At 43.8% G+C, this 21,018-nt stretch overlaps 1 protein-coding gene across 1 annotated transcript in view; it reads left to right on the forward strand.

Moving 5' to 3' along the window:
• GATB (glutamyl-tRNA amidotransferase subunit B) overlaps positions 1–21,018 on the forward strand; it is a 77,957-nt gene that overhangs the window by 39,988 nt on the left and 16,951 nt on the right. Inside the window, exons 6-10 of the mRNA XM_081091635.1 lie at positions 2,309–2,422; positions 3,584–3,668; positions 4,359–4,403; positions 6,712–6,901; positions 18,935–19,068. Of these exons, the coding sequence (XP_080947761.1) occupies positions 2,309–2,422; positions 3,584–3,668; positions 4,359–4,403; positions 6,712–6,901; positions 18,935–19,068 (568 nt within the window). The remainder of the gene's footprint in view (positions 1–2,308; positions 2,423–3,583; positions 3,669–4,358; positions 4,404–6,711; positions 6,902–18,934; positions 19,069–21,018) is intronic.

Below are 21,018 nucleotides of genomic sequence, written 5' to 3' on the forward strand. Positions count from 1 at the left end.
AATTCAAAATACACTGTAGACATTGTAGATCCTGTAGTATTGGTTGTGTACGTTCTAATAATGCAGAGGAGCCAGCAGTGGAGGCCAGCTTATTGATAAGGGGTTTTAAGGAGGAGAAGGTGGTAACATTCAAGTGGGACCTTGAAGGATGAGCAGAGGTTGAAGAAGGGACAGTCACACTGATGAAGAGAATGCGTGGGAGCCAGCGGTGCAGACAGGGACTTGTATGAAGAGAGCTCCCCTGATTGGAGGAGAGCTTTCTTATGGAAGGCCTAGTGGGGAAATGTGGGTAGTGTCAGCCAAGACCAGATGAGGGCTCTTGAATACCAAGCAGAGGAGACGAGTCGATCCAATAGGAGCTGGCTGTGCACTTGAGCAAACAAAGGGAATGCTGAACATGACTTTGTGGGAGGATGAAAGTCAGAGCTGTACCCAGGTGGCTGGACAAGGAGGGGTTGAGGGGTTGGTTGCTGTATTAAAAGTCTAGATGCGATTCTGTCATCTGGGCTTGAAGTCCTGAGGCCTCAGGCGGGGGTGGCAACAGTGGAAATGGAGAGGTAGTGACAGGTATGAGGAATATTTGGAGGGAAGAACTGATAGGATTTAGTTATCAGTTTGGATATAAAGGACAAAGAAAAGAAAAGCAGAAGATGACTTCAGGGTCCCCAGACAGAGAGTCTGATGATGTCAGGAATAGTTGGAACTTTTTGAGATTTGGGTAAGCACAAATTGTCCAAAAGGAGCTACAGGATTTTGTAAAAGTCTTGAGATGTCCAGACTGGAGACATAGAGTAATTTCCAAACAGAAAGGCACCTGTTTCCTGACTGTCAGCATGGGGGGAGTTGCATTAGCAGGGAGCATCAGCTCTTCCCTTTCCTGTGGGAATGAGTGAAGAGCTGGGCAAGCAGCAGCCTGCCCTTGGTCTCCAGCTTGGAGAGTGAGCCCCACAGCCCAGCTCTGAGGCAGTGACAGAGACCAGTGCCTAGGGCAGTGATGGCGAACCTTTTGAGCTCAGCATGTCAGCATTTTGAAAAACCCTAACTTAACTCTGGTGCCGTGTCACATATAGAAATTTTTTGATATTTGCAACCATAGTAAAACAAAGATTTATATTTTTGTTATTTATTGTATATATTTAAATGCCATTTAACAAAGAAAAATCAACCAAAAAAATGAGTTCGCGTGTCACCTCTGACACGCGTGTCATAGGTTCGCCATCACTGGCCTAGGGTCTCCTTTCTTGGCATGGAATTTATTCACACCATTTAATTATTTTAATATGTATTTCCTATGGAATCTGGGGAAATTCATGTATTTATTCAGCCTATCAGAACACTTAGGTTTGGCAGATTATTTTTCAATTTAAAAACCTGCCTACAAAAATAAAAATTCAGCATCTTGTCTTCTTATTCTGTCCCATTTTAAATATTGTAAGTGAAATTGGGAAACAGAATTTGAGCTTTACTTTGTAGGGTATACGACCTAAGTGTTTCTTAACTTCACCTCCCTATTTGTCTTGGAACTTTGCCTCCCTCTCCTCCTCAAGAGCCTCTTAGTCCTCTCCACAAAGCACCTGCTTCCTTTTGGGTTATTACTCCTAATCTAAAGGGGCTTTCAGGGTCAGAGAAGGTCCTCCCAGGTTGGGGACACCTCCCTCTGAGTCTCACGACAGACTCCGTGTCTAAACAGCTCTGTCCACTGCAGCAGATCCTTACCGCAGCCAGAGAGGATTCAGAGTCCTGTCTGGAAGGAGGGGATTGTTACAGTGCCAGAGGAGGGAAAATGCCCAAGTTCTGCTCTAGCCCTTGTGCTGTAAATTCTCAAGGACTCTCTTATTAATCTCCCAGAATCACTGTTGGAAATCCCCATTCCTTTGGAGAGCATGTAGGGTTATCAGATAGTCATTTCTGAGGCCTTCCCAACAAACTAGCTCTGACATTTTGAAAAAAGCTTGAGAATAGAACTGCTGAGTAAATCTCCATTTTAACAGTGTTGTTTTTTTCACTTGATACAAAAGGAATGAGATGTCCCCAGCTGGAGTATCCAGAATTTCTCCTCTCTCTGCGTGTGCACAAGTGCACACAAATACATACATATACATGCACACACTTGAGATGCTTTGGGGCCAGGATTCTCTTATGCAGACAGAAATGCCAGTCATGTACTTCAGAACCAATGTTCCTTCTCTAAGGTTAGTTTGCTATCACTAAAGAGCAAGTAGAGTTAGATACTGCTTGCCTGGACACTTTTAGACCATGTTGCCTCAGAGAATTTCTAAAGAATTGTCTTTTTTTTCTCTCTTTTCAGAGGGCCAGTTGAGGGTAGATGCCAATATATCTGTGCATCGCCCTGGGGAGCCTTTGGGTGTTCGAACTGAAGTGAAGAATCTCAACAGTGCCAGGTTCTTGGCCAAAGCAATAGGTGAATGTCAGCTGTTACTCCTAATTGTACCTCTCTGTGTCCATTATGTATTGCTGTGTAACAAACTACCCCAAACCTTAGTGGCTTGTACAGTAACTTTCAGTTTCCATGGTTTTTTGCACTTGTGCACTGGGTGGTTTTGCTGCTGTCCTGCCTCAGCTCCTTGATGTGACTGTGGAAGCTGGCAGCCCTTTGGGGCCTTGGTGCTGGATGTATGCTTGGCTTCTCTATCCACTTGGTCTTTCTTCATTTGCTTGCCTAGCCTGGGCCTTCTTGTGTGGCCTCGGGGGATTCCAGGGAAGAACTCTTGATAGGCAGCAGTTCTAGACCTGCGGTCAATGGGCCTAGACAGTGGCCCCAGCCCTTTTTCTACCAAGCTGTGTAACCTGCACTGGGTCATTTAATCTCTCTGAACCCAAGTTTTCTCAAAATGGGAGAGAGTAGAGTTTAATAAAAGACCCTTTTAAGCACCATAATTCTTTGAAGGCAACAAGAAGAAAATACAGTGTACAGTAGTCCCCCCCCCCCCTTATCCACAGGGGATATATATTCCAAGACTCCCCATGGATGCCTGTAGCTGTGAATAGTACCCAAACCCTATAGATACTATGTTTTTTTCTATACATATCTATGATTTAATTTATAGATTAGGCACAGTAAGATTAACAATAATAAGTAATACTAAAATAGAATAATTATAACACTATACTATGATAAGTTATATGGATGTGGTGTCAGTCTGTCTTTCTTAAAATATCTTATACAGTACTGTACGCACCCTTGACTTGTGATGATGTGAGATGATACAATGCCTAGTGCAGTGAAGGAGGTGAATGACGTAGGCACTGTGATGTAGCCTTAGGCTACTGTTGACCTTCTGAGGATACATCAGAAGGAGAATCCTCCGCTTTGAGTCATCCTGGGTCATGATGTTGATGGTTGGATGTCAGGAGCACACATTGTCTGAGACTGAGGAAATTTAACCTTGGACTGTGGTTGAATTCAGGTATCTGAAACCAGAGGGAGTTGCACAAAGGAAGAATTATTATATATGAGCCTGTTGACTATTTTTTGTTAAAGATTTAAAAAGTTTTTTAAATATTGCTTGGCTGGATGAAAGGAATAAAAAAATATGTTACTAAATTACTGTGTTTTTCTTAGACTATGAAATTCAGAGGCAAATCGAAGAACTTGAGAATGGAGGAGAAATTCTGAATGAAACTCGCTCCTTTGATTACAAGCTGGGGTGAGTCTGCATTGACAAACATCTTGAGTGCAGCTGGGTGGGACTCCAGTCTGGGCTCACCACAGATCAGCCATGTGACTGTGAAAAAAGTGCTTAGCTTCTCTGCAGTTCCATTTCCTCATTAGTAAAGTTAGGAAAATACTGTGTCCTATGAGGTTATAATACACCCCGCAGGGCCAGTAAAAGGTTTAAACTGAACCAGTTACATAGTGCTTAGTCCTAGGTCCTGGCCCTTCTCTCGCTTCCAGGTTTCCTGCTTTGCGGCAAGAATTTTTATTTCCTCAAATTCTATCAGATGAAAGCTCTACCAATTTAAGCTAGAGGTAGAAGAAAGTTTAGAGCTGGTCATAGAGGTTCCTTTTTTTGTTTAGATAACATTGACTTTAATTTTCTAAATCAGAAATTTTGCAGTCTTATACTTTTAGCAGAAGATCAAAGTGCAAAAGCCTATACTTAGAGCTGGTTAAAAGCTGGAAGCATTGAAGCAATTGCTTTTTTTTTAATTAGCATTCTAAACATTTTTCTTTTTTAATATTATTTTTTAATGTATTCATAAAATGTCTCCCAAGGAAAGCTGAAGAGCTTGAGTCTGCCTGTGCCCCTTATTGACAGGGAATCCCCTCTCTGCGTGTGTGCCAGCCAGTGCCACATGCAATATTCATTTAATGTTTTCTTACTTAACTATCGTAGATGCACCGTGCCGATGAGAGACAAAGAAGGAAAGCAAGACTACAGGTGATTACTCCCCTTATCAAAACAACTTTGTGTATTTGGGGTTAGGGCCATATTTCAAATCCACCAATAATTTTTAGGAACCACTTTTTGTTATTTCCTGATGGAAAATCTAGACTTCCTCTTTTATTGAATACTGAGAGAAAGAATAGATTCTTAATTGGGTTGCCTTGGAATGACTTATTAGATAGGATTCAACTGTTGGAAGATGCTTACTCCCTCACTTCTGTGTGAGAGTTGCTGTAATTCAGGGGTGGGGAACCTTTTTTCTGCCAAGGGCCATTTGGATATTTATAACATCATTCACAGGCCATACAAAAGTACCAACTTAAAAATTAGCTTGCTATATTTGGCCAAACCTTTAATTAACTCACCCCTTGTGCCTTGGCAGGGCCAGACCAAATGATTTCCCGTCCCTTGTATGGCTCTTGAGGGCTGGACATTCCCCACCCCTGCTGTTTGAACCCAGAGGATGGCAGCTGAGGATGGGGCCTAGCTTGTTCTTATTCCTACATTCAGTAACAAGTTCAATAAGGCACTGAAGTTCCTTGAGAAGAAATGAAAAAAGAGGTGTATATGCTCCTGGCAGTTCCCTTCAAACCTCAGGTGATGCTGTTTAATTGATAAGTTGGACTTAATATGAGATTCAGAAATAAAGCAAGAAATAAAGATATGCTTAAGCTAACTTAAACCTATCATTTATTTCCCCATTAAGTTTAGCTGATTGCAAAGGTTGAAGTTTTACACATCAAAGTTGTTGAGGGTAGCCCACTCTCCTTCATTATGTGCAGAAAGATGTAGTAAGAGCAGCTCCTGCTGTCAGTGAGGGACAAGTGTGGTGTCATGTGGGAAAGAAGCAGCTCATAAACCCTTAGAGTGAACTTCACCTCAAGGACGCCTCTCATGGTGTCTGAATGGCTTTAATTACTGTGACCTTCTGGGTTCAGTCTGTTCTTCTCAAGAACGTTTGTCTTCCAGTGTCGCCCCCACTCTGTTTCTGCTGCTTTCTGACCGAGCACGGAATAGAGTTAGAGTTTAGCTAGGGGCTTCAGCTCAGTCCCCAGGTTAATAGACAGGAGTCTCTCTTACCTTCAGAAATCGGATTGATTCATAGCACAGATCTGGCATCAAGGTGACGGGTTGCTTGCACTTCAATCTGTTACCTCAGAGTCACCATTTGTTCTGCGTTTCCTGTATCTGCATAAACCCTTTGACAGGTATAAGCAGAGAGAAAATGATTGATGCTGGAATAATACAGAGGGATTATATGCAGTGGTGCAGCTTTCATATTTTAAAAAAAATTAACAATTTTTAGAGCAGTCTTAGGTTTATTGCAGAGTTGAATGGAATTACAGAGTGCCTGTATGTTCCATGATATGTACCACATGCCATGTACTTGTCCTTTCCCCATAGTTTTCTCCTGCATATATATGGAATGTGGTACATTTGTTATAATCAATGAACTGAAATTGATACCTTATTATTAACTAAAATTCATAGTTTGCATTAGGGTTCACTCTTTATGTTGGACATTCTGTGGTTTTGGACAAATGTATAATGACATGTATCCACCCTTACAGTGTCATACATAGTTTCACTGTCCTAAAAATCCTATCTGTACTAACTCACCCCTCCTCCCCTCTCTCCCCTCCATTCATTGCTTCTGCTTCTCAAGAAAATGTTTTCTTATTCTTTGACTTTTCATTAATTATACAACTACAAAAAATAGTGAAAATTTTAAAAGGGGGAAGTCATCTTTCTCCCTAATAAGTTGTTCTTGTTTGCTCATATGTCTTCATGAATATACTAGAGGCCCAGTGCAGAAATCCGTGCACGGGTAGGGTCCCTCGTGGCTGCCAGCCGCCAGCCAGGGCCTCCCTTCCCCTGCTGCTGGCTGCTGGCCAGGGCCTTCCTTCGTTCGCGCCACCCCCTGGTGGTCAGCACACATCATAGCGAGTGATGGAATTCCCAGTTGGTCGAACTCCCGAGGGGACACTTTGCACATTAGGCTTTTATATATAGACAGATACTTTATCCACGAGTATGCATCACAGCATGGAATGAACAGTGCTGTGCCTCTTTCACTAGTTCATAAGCATGGGAATCAGCAGGGTTGGTGTTTCTAGCTGTGGTTTACACTTGTGCACAAATTGGTTCCCAGGAAACAAGGGGCCAATGTTGATATTGTAAGATAATAGAAAATATATGCAGGTGACATGGCCTCTCTATACAGAAACTTTCCTATGGATAATTGGGTTTTTCTTATCAAACTAAATACATCAGTGCCAGACCCTGTATCCTTTCTGCCTAGGTTTATTCCCGAGCCCAACCTGCCTCCCCTGCTACTCTACGACTCAGCCTCTCTGCCTGCTGGCGCGGACCCACAGCAAGTGATCAATATCGACCAGCTTCGAGAGCAGCTCCCCGAGCTCCCCAGTGTGACCCGGGAGAAGCTCGTCCAGCAGTATGGGATGCTGCCGGAACACAGCCTCACCTTACTGGTAGGTGCTGATCAGAGGCTTGAATAAGCCCAGCTCAGCAGCAGTTGGGGAAGGCTGTACAGTGGGCTCTGATGGAGCGGGCGGATTGCCTCCGTTGTACGAAAGATGCTCCTGGGCAGAACAAGGCATGATAACCTTCGCTCACACCCCTTAACGATAAATGCGCCTCATAAAACCGGAAGTATAACCTCGTATCTCATGTCTCCTGTGTAGAAAGGAGTGGCTGCTCAGAGCAGCAGTGGAGGCTTCTTGAAGAGCAAATGTTATGGGCGAGCGTTTTCCCCTGTGTCTGTAGGACAAAAGAAAATCTATGTATAGAGTTTCCAGCAGTATTGAACCATGACAGGGCCTGGCAGGAAGTTAGGTTCTCAAAACCCAGCCAGTTGTTTTACCAAGTGTAGAAGAAAACATTTATTCTACACGACATGCTGAAAACTCTGACTAAAAATATCGGTCCTTTGAGGCTTGAGGATGCGTCTGAAAGAGGCATGAGAGAATCTGACACCACTGAGGTCTGTGTAGGGATTTTCCCATCCTTTTCACGGCTGCTTGGGGCTTTGCAGTCTTCTTCGTCATGGCAACATGAAAGTGATCCGGCACCAGTGAGTATAGCGTTCTGTCACAGTTGTCTTCTTGTCTGTCGGGGAGGAAGCAGAGCATTCTGTTGCTGCTTCTTTTAGGGACCAGGTGTATGCCACACTTATCTTTTGGGGCAGCAGAATCTATCGAAATTCTGGATTTTTGCAATTTAATTGACCAATAATAAATATCTGGGGATGTTAAGATATACACATTTCTATGTAAATTTATACAATTCAGTAACAGCAACCAGCCATTTCTGATGCAAGGTAGGCAATCAAATATTTGTTGAATGAATGATTTTTCTCTTTATTGTCTATAAATCAGTTAATTTGACAAGTATCTACAGTGTCATGTGAAAACTCCTTTTTTACTACCAATAATGATTAGGCATGATCTTTTTTTTTTCATTCCGTAGGCATAGTTGAGCATTGTTTCTTATAGGCTGCCTGTATATTTTACTCCTGCCTCTGTGGCCCCTATGTCGCTGCATTTTGATTATTTATTTGTGTGTCTTGCTCAGCACCTTGAAGGCAAGGACGGTTGCATCCTTACCCTCCCGTTCCTCAGCACGGGTGAGCACAGCAGCAGTGCCTAAAGCCACATCTGTGTATGAGTCTGTTAGTCAGCATCTCGTACAGAACACCTTTCACTTGCATTTCTCCTGAGTTGATTTAACAGAACTGAGATTTAGCCTTTCACATATTCCCCACCATCTTGATCACTTGACTTTTCAGAAAAAAACTAAATTCCCAGAATAAAAACGAAATGCTAAATTTCCATCCTGCATTTTCTGACGTATTGCCAAATTCTGTAGGGGATTGGAGGACAAGGGCCAAGGCTACTCACCCTGCAGACATCAGTTACCTCTCACCACTTGGCGTCCTGCCAGGTGGACAGAGGCCACAACTGGAAGTAGTGAATGATGAACCTGGGTTTTTGGCCATGTTTTTTCCAAGACTGTGATTTCAGAGAAGAATCCACTTACCATTCTACTATTTGCGGGTATAGCTTCTTCATGAGAGAAGTGAAAGGACCCTTCTGCATCTCCTCTCGAGACTATGGCTCATTCTCTGAGGCCCTGTCTGAAAACAGATGCTCTCTCCAGAGAGCATCTCCATAGGATTGTCACCCTCCACCTCCGAGGAGCATGCTGTGTGTTCTCCGAGGGCAGGACATTTTCACACTCCTGTTTGTGTCCCTGCCTCCCCTCGTGTGTCCTTCCTGGTGCTGGAACCCAGGAGTCCTTGAGTAAATGTTTGCTGAGGGGTGGCAAGTCTGTTTTCATAGTGGAAGGCCCCTTTAGGGAAACTTACCTTTGATCTATTTAGTTCAACACTTCATTAGCATCTCCTATGTAGCAGGTACTGAGCCAGAGCCAAAGTTTGAAAAAAAGATGTTTTCTTTGCTTTCCAAGAGCTTATTTATGGGCACACACTACAGGTACCCAGCCCCTGGGGCAGGTTGCATAATATAATGTATAATGTGGAAGGGAGCCTGGAGGAGGTGGCGATTGCCTTGATTAGGACAAAAGGGGAAAACCTCAAGAAGAAGATGATTTCTTGAGCCATTTTTGAAGGGACTCATTTTTTGATATCTTAAAAATATGCATATTTTTATAACTTGAAAATAGCATGAGGTGATTTGGGTTTTTTAAGGGCTGTTACTTGAAATCTTCAAGATGGGGAAGAAGAGAACTTGATAGGAATGGAAAGAGAATGATTCAGACAAATTAGGCATCCTGAGCTCTTTATGACTTTGTAATCATTGGAAGCTGAGTTACTCATAACATATCCGACAATGATATGTTTGTGTTTTTCTCTGACTTCATCAGAAACACAACAGATTGCTGAGAAGGGCAGATGCACAAATCTAATGAACCATCTTTTCAATTTAAAGAGTGCCCAGGAGTATTCATTAAGTAAATAGCAGTGGTGGAGGTGTGCTTTGCAGAGCTTCAGCTGCATGCTCCCTGCCTTCGCGTTGCTTATTAAATTAAGCATTGAGCACATACCCGCCCCACACACATGCCTTACCCACAAATAACTTCAGAATTTAACTCTAGTCTTTAATTTATCTTGTCATTTTACTGTGAGATAAGCACTGAATTATTTATGGTTAACTTATCCTTGATATTTATAGAATTCCAGTATTGTATCTCAACATCCAGCCAATGGCTGCACATAGTAGGCACTCACTGGATATTTGTTCAGTGAGGGGAGGATGGATGAGCAAATGCATGGGATACTAGAACAGGGTTTATGAAAGTCCCAGGAGAAGTAGTGTTTCTGGCAAAAGCACCCATTTCCAAAGGTCAGATGCATAAGCCACTCTTTTGACAACCAGCAAATTGTGGCATGATACCTGTGTCACTGAACTCTGGTGAGGAGAACTGGATTGCCACTTCATGCCACCTGAGACAGGTAGAAGTCACTTGGTCTCTCTGACTCATTTTTTGAACTGGTTTCATTAGGACATGAAATCAAGTCTACATTCTGATTTTCTCCTTTAAAGCCCCCTGATATTCCCCTCCCAGCAGAACCCTGTCTTACTTTTTAGGTGACTGGAGGAAAAAATAGTATCTTGCTCCACCAGAAACTTTACCCTAGTTAGCTAACCTTGCTTGCCTAACTTAGGTCAAACTGCCTTGATTTCTGACCTCATTTGTAAGGACTCAGGAGTAGAAATGTGGAAGCTGAGATTCAGGTATTAGAAAAGGAAAGTTCTAATAGCATAGCAAGCCTTTCTCTGAGTCAGTATATCCAAGAGTAATTATTAGAATGATCGAGATTATATGCATGTGCATTTTTCTTGGCAAACAATCCCAGGGTGATCTCTATGGGTGATCTCTTCCTAAACTCTGCCTTCCCTGACTCAGCGAATGCAAACAAATTGCAGTCATCTGCCTAAGCAGCACATAAAGTAGGCTGTTCACTTACAGTCCAGTCTGCATTTTACAGCGGCCCACTTTTTAATCTACCCCACAACATCCCTCTTAGGTGCATAGAGTTGTTCCACCCATTCTACAAGTGAGGAGACATCACCTCTGTGGCTGAGTATAAAGCATTAAGTGCCGGGGTCCAGCCCCAACAGGTCCAGGGGTCCCCAGAGGTGTGGATGGAGTCGGTGAAGAAGGAATGACACGGAGACAGCATTCAGTTGATCAGCAGCCTAGCCAGGATCTCTAGCCAGGATCTCCAGCCAAGTTCTGGTCTGGATCTCCAGCGAAGCCATGTTCTCTTGCTAGGTTCTCCAGGTTCTCCAGCCAGGTTCTGTAGCCATGTTCCCTCGCTAGGTTCTCCAGCCAGGTTCTGCCCAGGTTCTCCAGCCAGGTTCAGTCACCAGGTTCTAGTCAGGTTCTCTTGCCAATTTCTGTAGTCAGGTTCAGCCCAGGACCTTTTGCCATGTTCTCTCCAGCGAAGTTCTTCTGTCTCTAGGTTCTGTGTAGGTTCTGTGTTCTAAGTTCTGTGTTCTAAGTTCTGTGTTCTAAGTTCTGTGTCTTGCTGTCTTGTTACATCTGTATTTATACCAGTTGATTCAATCCTATCAATCTCTATTACAAAGGTTAGGGCGTTTCTTATCTCCATTCCAGGGAGTAAAGATTATGTAGCTTAAGCATGATTGTTCATAGTTAAAGTGATTAATTACCCGCCTGGCACTTAGTTGAGGGGTTTTTATTCCCTCCCTAACTTCAGGGGAAAATCCCTACCTGGGGAAACAACCTTTCTCAGAGAGGAGACCTTGGTTAAAACACATAGTGCCAAGGTGAGCAAACATATTAAGAACAGTATGCCATATATGCCAGGTCCTTTGAAACAGCAAGGATGGACCGGCTCCTGGCAATTAAGTAACTTTCCCAAGCCTGTGCGGGAGCCAGGGTCAGACCAGGGTCAGACCAGCTGACTTCAGGGCCCAGGCTCTTCATCTGTAAGCCCTACTGCCTGCCTGTACGCATAATGTGCCACATGCAAATAGAGATAATGTTTCAAGTTGTTTGCAGTTTTAGATCACTTAATAGAGAAAATAGAATTTTTACTCTTGTTAGCATTAATACTGTGTCAGTCCCACTGAAGCTTCATGAAGCACAGTCATAAAACATCAGTTCATTTCAAACTTTGACCACCCCTCTTGTTTTTCAAGATAATAAATAGAAAGTGCTGTCTACTAAGTTTAGTGAAAATCAGTCAACTCCAAAGAAAAGCAGAAAGTATGTCCACTTTTCAAGTAGAAAGCTTCAGTCAGAATAGAAATGCAAGCTTTCCTATGCAGCTCTATTTGTTTTCTAAACTCTCTGCATTAGGTACTTGGCTCCTTCTGACTGAATCGTCAAGAAGGGTCCAGGTAGGGCCAAGTGTATGGGGCTTGTGGATTTTGTGGGATGATCTTGCCTAGAGCCTCAAGTTACGCAGCTCGTCCATGTGAGGAATGATAGAAAGTCACAGTGACCGGCTGTGAATGAAATTGATAGGCAGAAAAATTTCAGGCTCCTCTGTTGTGGGAGGAATGGTATAACATCCCCAACTTAGTGTTTTTTGAGAGCCTGCTGTACTTGTCACATTCCCTTGCTGTTGTCAACCGAGAGCTTTTATCTTTTCCATGTTGCTTTTAACTCCTGGGTAGCCCTACAAGGCAGTAGATTAAAACACCAACTAAGAGACAGACAGTCTTGATTCTAGGTCTCCTGTCTGACACTAGGAGCTGGGAGGGTTCTACAGAGGTAACTGGAGCTGAAAGAGGAAGGGGATGACTTGCTTACTCCGAAGATGATAGACACAGCAGAACCTCACTGAATCTTAAAAAAAAAAAAAAAAAAAAAAAAAAAAAGTCTAAATACAGCCAACCAAACTCCCAAGGATATGCTGCCAGAGCAAAGAATGCTGCTAACACACTGAGAACCATGCAGGGCAGATGCCAAGAAAAGCCCAGCATGGCCCAGGGCGGCTGTAGGAAAACATGATGGGGCCATTCACATCGGGGGCCTGTGCTGCCACACATGTGTGCCTGTCCTCGTATGCATCCTCAAGATGTGTAGGAGTCTTTGAACAACTTCATTTTCCCCAGCTGGTTATTCCCCGTTTAAAGTCATAATCCTTTGTTTCTGACATCATAGAAAAGGTTAAGGTGTCTCCAAGGGACAAAGAAACAGCAGTGATATCATGACTATGGTTAATTGTTAAATGGATTGTTTTCCAAGAATTTTATTTTGAGTCTCTAGTAAGCTTGAAATGGCCTGGTTTTCTTTCTGGATAAATTGCCTATAAAATAATTTCCCTTGGTAAATGTCTATATATTCCATAGGCAGTGCTACTTTAAAGCTAATAGTTTGAAAAAGCATCTGAAACCATATTGACTGGTTTTAGACTGCCCAAACTTACTGAGGAGCAAATACTCACCCTCTAACTCCTGATGAAGGAAATTTCATTTGCTCAACATTGTCACCCACCATGTTTCCGCTCCGTGCAATTTTCGAAATTGATTTAATTCTTCATCTTAAAACATCACATCCAGTGCTTGCCAGTTTTGGGTGCTTTCACAGTTAGTCTATGCACTGTGAAAAATAACCAATATTTTGTTCTGGTAAAGTTGAATAAAAAGATGTATCTTCCACACAGCCAGCATGGGTCAGTGGTTGAGCATTGACCTATGAACCAGGAGGTCACGTTTCGATTACCAGTCAGGGCATATGCCCAGGTCGCGGGCTTGATCCTCAGTGTGGGTGTGCAGGAGGCAGCCGATCAATGGTTCTCTCTCATCATTCATGTTTCTATCTCTCTCTTCCTCTCCCTTCCTCTATGAAGTAAATAAATCGATACATATTTTAAAAAGATGCATTTTCTAACTTCACTCCCTGCAAAACCAGCAGTTCATTTCAGATGTAAGTGATAGGGCTTCCATAGATAAGGACCTGGGCTCAGAGACATTTGATCCTCAAGGACTGCCCACTGGGGCAAAGTGCAGGGAGGAGTGAAGATCCTGAGTGCCCAACCTCGGGAACTCGGGTGCTCTGTCCTTAATCCATTCTGAAGCCTGATTTCCTGTTTGTGCAATAATTTCCTTTGGGGGCAGTAAACAGAAGGCTGCTGTTAAGTAGCACAGACTCCCTCCATTTGGGCCCACTGGGAAACAGTGACTTTAAGGACATTGAAATGTGATTACAGTCAGAATTGATTGCTCAACAACATGGTTTTGTGTCCCATTCTTGCAGATATAGTCATCTAATTATGCCTGTCTGATGTCGATTTTTATTTCCTGAATTACAGATTTTGATTATACAAGGGCAAGTCTTATTTCCAAGTTGGTTTCCCTCATCATCTCTCTTAGAGTTGATGCATCTCAGAGAATATAAACTTATTTTCACATTAGGCTGAGCCAGCTGTAGGTGAGAACACTTCCTGAATAGAACCCGGACTCTGAGTTGAACTCAGATATGTATACTCTCCAGCTTTGCTGGGAACAGAGCACAAGTGAAATGTTGGGATCAGAGTTTTGCTCAGATTTTAGGAGTCCCCAAGCCCTGCTGGGAACATCACTTGGGGGTGGAAATTGTGGGGACCAAAAGAAGACTATAGAACTCCCTAGTTGTGTATTCCTTGAGACAGACTAGAGGCTATAGCTATACCCTGTTTCTGGGTCAGTTTCAGAACTAGAGATCCCTATATTCTTTTTTTTTTTTTAAATATATTTTATTGATTTTTTTACAGAGAGGAAGGGAGAGAGATAGAGAGTTAGAAACATCGATGAGAGAGAAACATCGATCAGCTGCCTCCTGCACATCTCCTACTGGGGATACGCCCGCAACCCAGGTACATGCCCTTGACCGGAATCAAACCTGGGACCTTTCAGTCCGCAGGCCAACGCTCTATCCACTGAGCCAAACCGGTTTCGGCAGAGATCCCTATATTCTTGAAAGTGGCTTGAATGATAATTCAGGATTCTGGCTTCCACCTTACATACTCACGTGGAAAATGGTATCCCCTAAGCCAACCTCACACCACCAATTGACTACCTTTTGTTTTTCCCCACTGAAGACTCCAGGATGAGTTTTTTTTTCTTTTTTGTTCACTTGCTGAAAGATGTCTGCAGTCAGTTCTTGTTTCCGTGAAAAGCAGAGGGTGGATTCATTCACAGCACAGATCCAAGTCGCCGCCCCACTGTACATTGCAGTCCTTAATCTGGCCATGACTTCTGCTTCCTGCCCTGGAACCACCACTCTGTCCCCTTACCTAATTTCCATTTCCATCCCAACACTAACACTAACGTGTTATTTCCTGGGCCATTCTTCACAGAGTTGGTGGGTGTGTTCTGTTTTTCTCACGTTGTAAGAATGGCCAGATTCACAGGGAAATGAGGGGACTGCAGAGCCCCCATGGATATGTACATGCTGGGTATCTCCAGAAATGCTCAGTGGCTGCTCATCCCAACACCCCTGCCAAATGGCCGATGCACTTCATGTTTGCACCTCCACAAAATGATACATCCGCCATGCGAGAGCCTCGCCCAGTTGAAGCCACTGTTGCTCGGTCCCTAGAAGTGGGGCATCCTGTACAATCTGCCACTCCCACCACAGGCACGATCTGCCCAGTTAGGTATAAACCCACAAATGAGGTTTTTTTACCCATAGTAAAGGAGTTAGAATGCAATTACGTACAATACACTTAATATCAAAACTATAGGAGTGATAATGGAATTTATTTTGTAACGTGGGGAGGTATTTCAGAATTGGACATTGTCTTTGTTTGGATGTACTCACTGTAACTTCTCTCAGGAGAGGGTGAGGAGGGGATGCAGAAGAGAAGTTGGGGGAGCTCTGGCTGCCGTGGGGTGGGAGACACTGTCTTCCTCTGTGATCTGGGAACAGGTGTGCTTCATGCCACAGCAGAGAGTGCCACGTGGTCATACACTGGCAAAGGCAGAACGTGAACTTCCCATTTTCTAAGCTAATTGCCAAGGGCCTTTGTAACATTCTTAATATGTTAAGAACCTTAAACAGCTGGCTGGTATCAAATAAAACAATGGAAGTGGTGGGAAAGATCATTCTTTTGATGAACAAGTTGCTTCACATTGTGCCTAGCACTGGTGCTCGGTCTCAGTCCCCAGGAAGGCAAGGACATGCCTTTTCCTTCATCAGAGGCAGTGGAGCATGGATGTTGAAATCCCAACTCTACCGCTTTCATGCTGTGTGACCTCTGGCAAGTTAGTGCTTCAGTGTCCCCATTTGTAAAAGAGAATTCTGCTACTTGCCTCGTAGTGTCATTGTTGGAATTAAACGAGTTAATGTAAAGCACCTAAAACAGTGCCTGACACCTATTATTGCTGTTAAAATGTATTATTATTATTAATTATTATTAACATCACTAGCAGCAGCTATGTGTCTGTCTGCTGATCTCCGTGTCTCCCGAGTCTTCCAGAAATACTCCTGAGAGCCTTTTAACTGCTTGGAACTGCTAATCTGGGGTCGCCTTGCTGCCGGGTCATCCAGCCACATAACCAGCTGTTCCTCAACTTTTACTTTGTGGGCTTTCTTCTCTGAATCTGCTGCTGGGCAGCTGTCTTTATCTGGTTTCATCCAACTTCTAAATATAGTTCTGTCTGTCATCAGGTTCCCTGGGTGTGGCAGTTGAGAATCAGCCTTCGTCTTATTCCAACTGGATGTTCTGACATTTTATCATTTCTGAAGGCAGAATGTAACACACAGCTTTGGGGCACATTTCTTCCAGGGCCTGATGCAAGGGTAAATCGGAGTTCCTTCCTAGAGCTGGCAATGAGGCGGGCGATTGATCCCCTGCTTTGCCTCACACCAGCATTGACCAGCTGACAGGCCCATTAACAGTGGAGGGTTCCCGCTAGTGTCTAAGAGCTGACCTGGCATTGGTTCTGGTGTAATTAAATGCTTTGGGAAATTTGATTAAAATGTGAAAAGGATGCTTCCCGGCACAGAGCTGTAAAGACAGGCTGGTATTATCCAAAAGACAGGACCAGTTGTTCCTGCTGCTTTAGCTATCTCTGAAGGGACAGTTGGCCAGGAGACCTGGCGCACTGTGTCATGAAGTTTAGTTCTGCCTGATGGAGAGAGTAGTGATGAGTTGAAGGCTTGCTTGTTGCCTTTGAAAAGGACCTTATGAGTCCCCTAATGCAGTGGCCTTTCTGCCTTGCTCTTAATACAGTTCTTATATAAGGGAATTACTGGCCCACTGTTTTTCTGAGAAAACCAGATGCCACATTCACTACAGACTTCTGAGATTTGTGCCAGGCTTAGTATTTGCCTGTCTCACAGAAAAACTAAGAAGATGTTACCTAGAATATTTTGTGTTTGTTTTTTTGTGTGTGTTTTTCCTGAAAAGCCGGCTTCTGATCTGAAGAACCAAAGCAGACACCCATATGTCACTTTTTATTGATCGATTGTTCTTCAGCCCTCTGTCTGTAGCTCACCAGGTCACGATCACAGATTTTCAGGTGCATTTCCGATTATGTGCGGAAACCATGGACTCCCCAGTGGAGTACAGTTTCAGCTTGGAGAGGCTTCATCACAGCACTGATACAAAAAGACAAACAGAAATCTGACTTGCCATGTTATCCATCCAATAAAAAACCACCCAAGGGGAGAGGAATGGATATTCATCATGTCCCAGCAACTCAGCCAAGCCTGCAAGTTTAAGGACAATATTTCTAGGTGAATTTAGAAAACCTTTCTTTGGCAAAGCTGAGAGTTCTCCTGACAGCTCTTTTCCTCAGCAGCCAACCCGTCTGGGTTAGAACAAAGAGAGTACTACCCAACTGATTTGGGCTGGATAGCGGTTTCTACTTCCCCAGCGATTTGTGTAGCATTGTGGAGGTTTGAATACTTTTCCATAAGTTAAGCAGAACTTCCTCTTCATGCTGCCTGCTTTTGCTTTTATCTGTAGTCAAGCGTTGGCTGCTGAGGTGGCCTCTGCCCTGTTTTAGCATGAGCAGAATAGCAGCATTGGCTTGAAAAGAGATTCAAGAGATGATTATGGGATTATTCAGTTGATTTATCACCAGAGAATTTATCTGTTACAAAGGTCACATAGATTTTTTGTTGTTGTTGTTATGGAATTTCTACCTTAGCAACTGTCCCTGTGTGTATATTACAGCATCTGCAATAACTAAATTTCTAGAGCACTTTTGTTACTATGTCTTGCTTCTTCCTAGTATCTAATTTTTTCCAGAAAGTTCTTTTGTTTAATGAAGGTTCTGTGAAAGAGGTGAGGGTGAGAGACTTACCTGTAGTATGAAGCTGAAAAGCTATATTTTAAGGAAAGAGTGGTTTGATTTGAATTTCAGCAGGTCGGGGAAATCTAGTACTTAAAATGTGTCTCCTCTGCATTCGGAAACGTCAGCTTCCCCTGTGCAAGTGGGATATGTTTTTATTTTTCTTACTAAAAACAAAGGGTGGACTTAGCCAGGTTTCCTGGTCCTGCCAAATTGATCTGAGCTGGAAGTTAGCTATGGTGCATAACTTGATATGTGCCTTGGGATTATTCTATGCATACTAGTGGCAATTCTGATATTTAAAGGTAAACATGGTATGCTAAAGAATGAATGTATGAATGTTAACATCTGATTTTGAAAAAATACACATGGTGCTGGTAGACATTGATTCCATCCACCAATACTTACCAAGTAGCTGCCATGGCCCAGCACTGACTTAGCTCTAGTTACAGAGTGAACAGGACAGCATGGCCCCTGACTCATGGAGTTGACGGTCCAGGCGGGGGTGGGGGCGGGGGGAGAGACAGTAGAGTCTTCTTCAAATAAGATTCCTTGATGAGTCAACCCAGCTTATTGCTTTCATGGAGCAGGATGACAGGCAGGGCCAGCTGAGCCTAGCTTGCTTGGTTCAGAAGACGTAGAAACTGCTGTTCCCTCCACTGGTTATGTGGTCTAAGTGGGTCACATGTACCTGTGTTCTTCCTCATTTTGAAAACCACTCTGTCACCTCTTGGGATGATGTAAAGATGGATACAGTTACAATCCACTTTTGGTTTCTCAGAAGTAGAATATTCTGTTTGTTTCTTCTTGATTTGCTTTTCTTACCTTGTTATTCTAGCAATCACTAGAACTTCCAGCAGAGGAAAGGACTGGAAAAAGACATGACAGTAAACTCAGGCTGAACATTGTGGGCCCAAGGATCAAGAATACAGAGTACACAGGCTGACATTGTGAGGGCAAGCAAGTTTGGGGGTTGGGGGATTTCACTGTCCTCTGGTCCATAAAGTGAGGGCTGTGAAATATGTTCATTCCTTCAAGGAAGTGCTATGTAAATGCATGGTGACTGTAGCAGAATACTTGCTATTTACTGAAAGTGATCAGGATTTTCTGGTGACATCTCCATATTTAGGAAATTGTCTCAGAGGGTGGCAGTTTGATTTGTCTTCAGAATGCTGATCTTTCACTTTTTGGGAGGTTTTATACATTTTTCTTTTTTCTTTACAGAATGAAGTTGGCCTACTGGAGTTCTTCCAAAATGTGATGAAAGAAACTAGGGCAGAGCCCAAAAAAGTGACTAGTTGGGTCCTCAACACTTTCCTGGGTTTTTTAAAGCAACAGAACCTTGCTGTCAGTGAGAGGTGAGTGGGGTCTAGGGATTTCTTCTTGTTTTGAGATGAACTCTTTGTCCAGGAACAGTTGAAATAGGGCAGGACCAGTGTTTTACTCTTCCTGTTCTCCTCAGTATCTCCTGACAAGACACAAACATCCCCTGGGAATTCCAAATTCTAAAGCTTTTCTTATGAAAACTCTGTCCACAATGTCCTCTGTACTGTGGATGAATAGAACAAGGAGTTTGCAAGGTTGAGGGGCTATAAAAGTATAAGAAGACAGACAGTGGGAGATCAAGATGGTGGCAGAGTAGGTGGATGTTACACTCACCTCCCTGGACCAAACTGAATTACAACTAAAATATACAATAGTCAGCCAGAATAACCAACTGAAGACTAGCTGAAGAGAAGTCTTATAGCCAAGGATTTACAGAAGAAGCCACATCGAGACTGGTAGGAAGAGCAGAGATGTGAAAAGAGCTGGCCCCTCTCCCACAGGCAGTGGCTGAGATTCTGGAGGGATATCTCAGCTGCAAAAGTTCCCACTGAGAAGCATGGCTCCAAAGTCAGGAAGAGGCACCCACATAATACCTGGCTGTGAAAATCATCAGGGATTTTGTCCGCTGGGGAGAGACAGCAGTCTGCTAGAGACACAAGTGCTCTCTTAAAGAGCCAGTGCACAAAAATGTCATTTGCAGCCACTCACCTTGGGCTCCATAAGAGGGAGGGCAGAGCAGACTAGAGTTATGTGAAGGAACAGCCTCTAGGATCCCTCTGCTGAGTTATTCTCCCACACCACAGACACCATCTTTCTTGGGTGGAATACTCCCCTCCTTACAGAATCCCCCAACCTTGATCAGCACCTTCCCCTCATGAGAGATACACTAGCCCCATCCTTCCAACTCCCAGCAGTCCCACCCTGCTGAGTCGGGCTCTTGGCAGAATCTGGACAGACTGAGCCGTGTAGTTCTAGGACAAGGGACTCTTCCCTCGACCAATGGGGAGCCCTCCCTTCACATGGCTGAATCATGGGACCGATAAACTCTGCTGACCTTACCCTGATGATTTCCTGAGACTCCACCCACTACAAAGATGTGCGAGCACCCAGTAGGTGGCACACTTAACTTGGTATACCTAGGGACCTTTCCTGAGTGGCCTCAAACCCATTACTGGCACCGAGTTTGAACCTCAATCTGGTGAATACCACTTACCCCTACTTGATGACTCGCTGAGAACCTACCTCATGCACCTCGAGTACCGCCAGAGGCTATTTCAGTAACTGAGCCTGACAGGAAGCCAGCAGATGGAGGCAGATTGAGGTGGATCTTAGGGTTCAATTGGACTTTTGCTGACCTGCCCCTGGGCCTGGTGCTGGTAAAAGCCGGCCTTTGCGCAGCTTGATCCTTCCCACACATACCCAGGCCCAGCAGAGGCAGCCACAAATTGTGGATCGCTTTGTAGTTCCAATCTGGTTGCCCATGGTCATTCACAGAAACGTCTGACATTGGCCTGCACCAGAGTCCTTTCCAAGAGGCCCCAGAACAATATACCCAGGGGCTAGCTTAAGACAGCATCAGAGCGGGATCCAATAAACTTCACAAGTGGCATATCCAAGGGAGATCTCAGCAGGCACTAGACGCTAAGGTGAATTCTGCTTCCTGTGGTCAGCACCTGCACAACAGCTCAGACACTATGATACAGGTCAGTCCTCACTGTCGGCCAGCCAGAGGGTTGACCCAACGCATAGGCCATAGCAATCAAAGACTCAATTCCAACAGCAGGGCCCACATAAAACATATAAGGGACATTCCTGGAGCACCCAGTTGAGGTGGTCAAGGAGATTGTGCCACTGGGTCCCACAGGACACCTACTACTTAACATCCATCCTACCAAGAGTGGGAGTCATAGCAGATCTACCTACCATAGAGAAACAGAGTCAGCCAAAGTGAGGAGAAAATAAACATGCCCCAAATGAAAAAA

This window comes from Myotis nattereri (assembly GCF_964212035.1).
Source record: "Myotis nattereri genome assembly, chromosome: 5".
NCBI classification, from domain to species: Eukaryota; Metazoa; Chordata; class Mammalia; order Chiroptera; family Vespertilionidae; genus Myotis; species Myotis nattereri.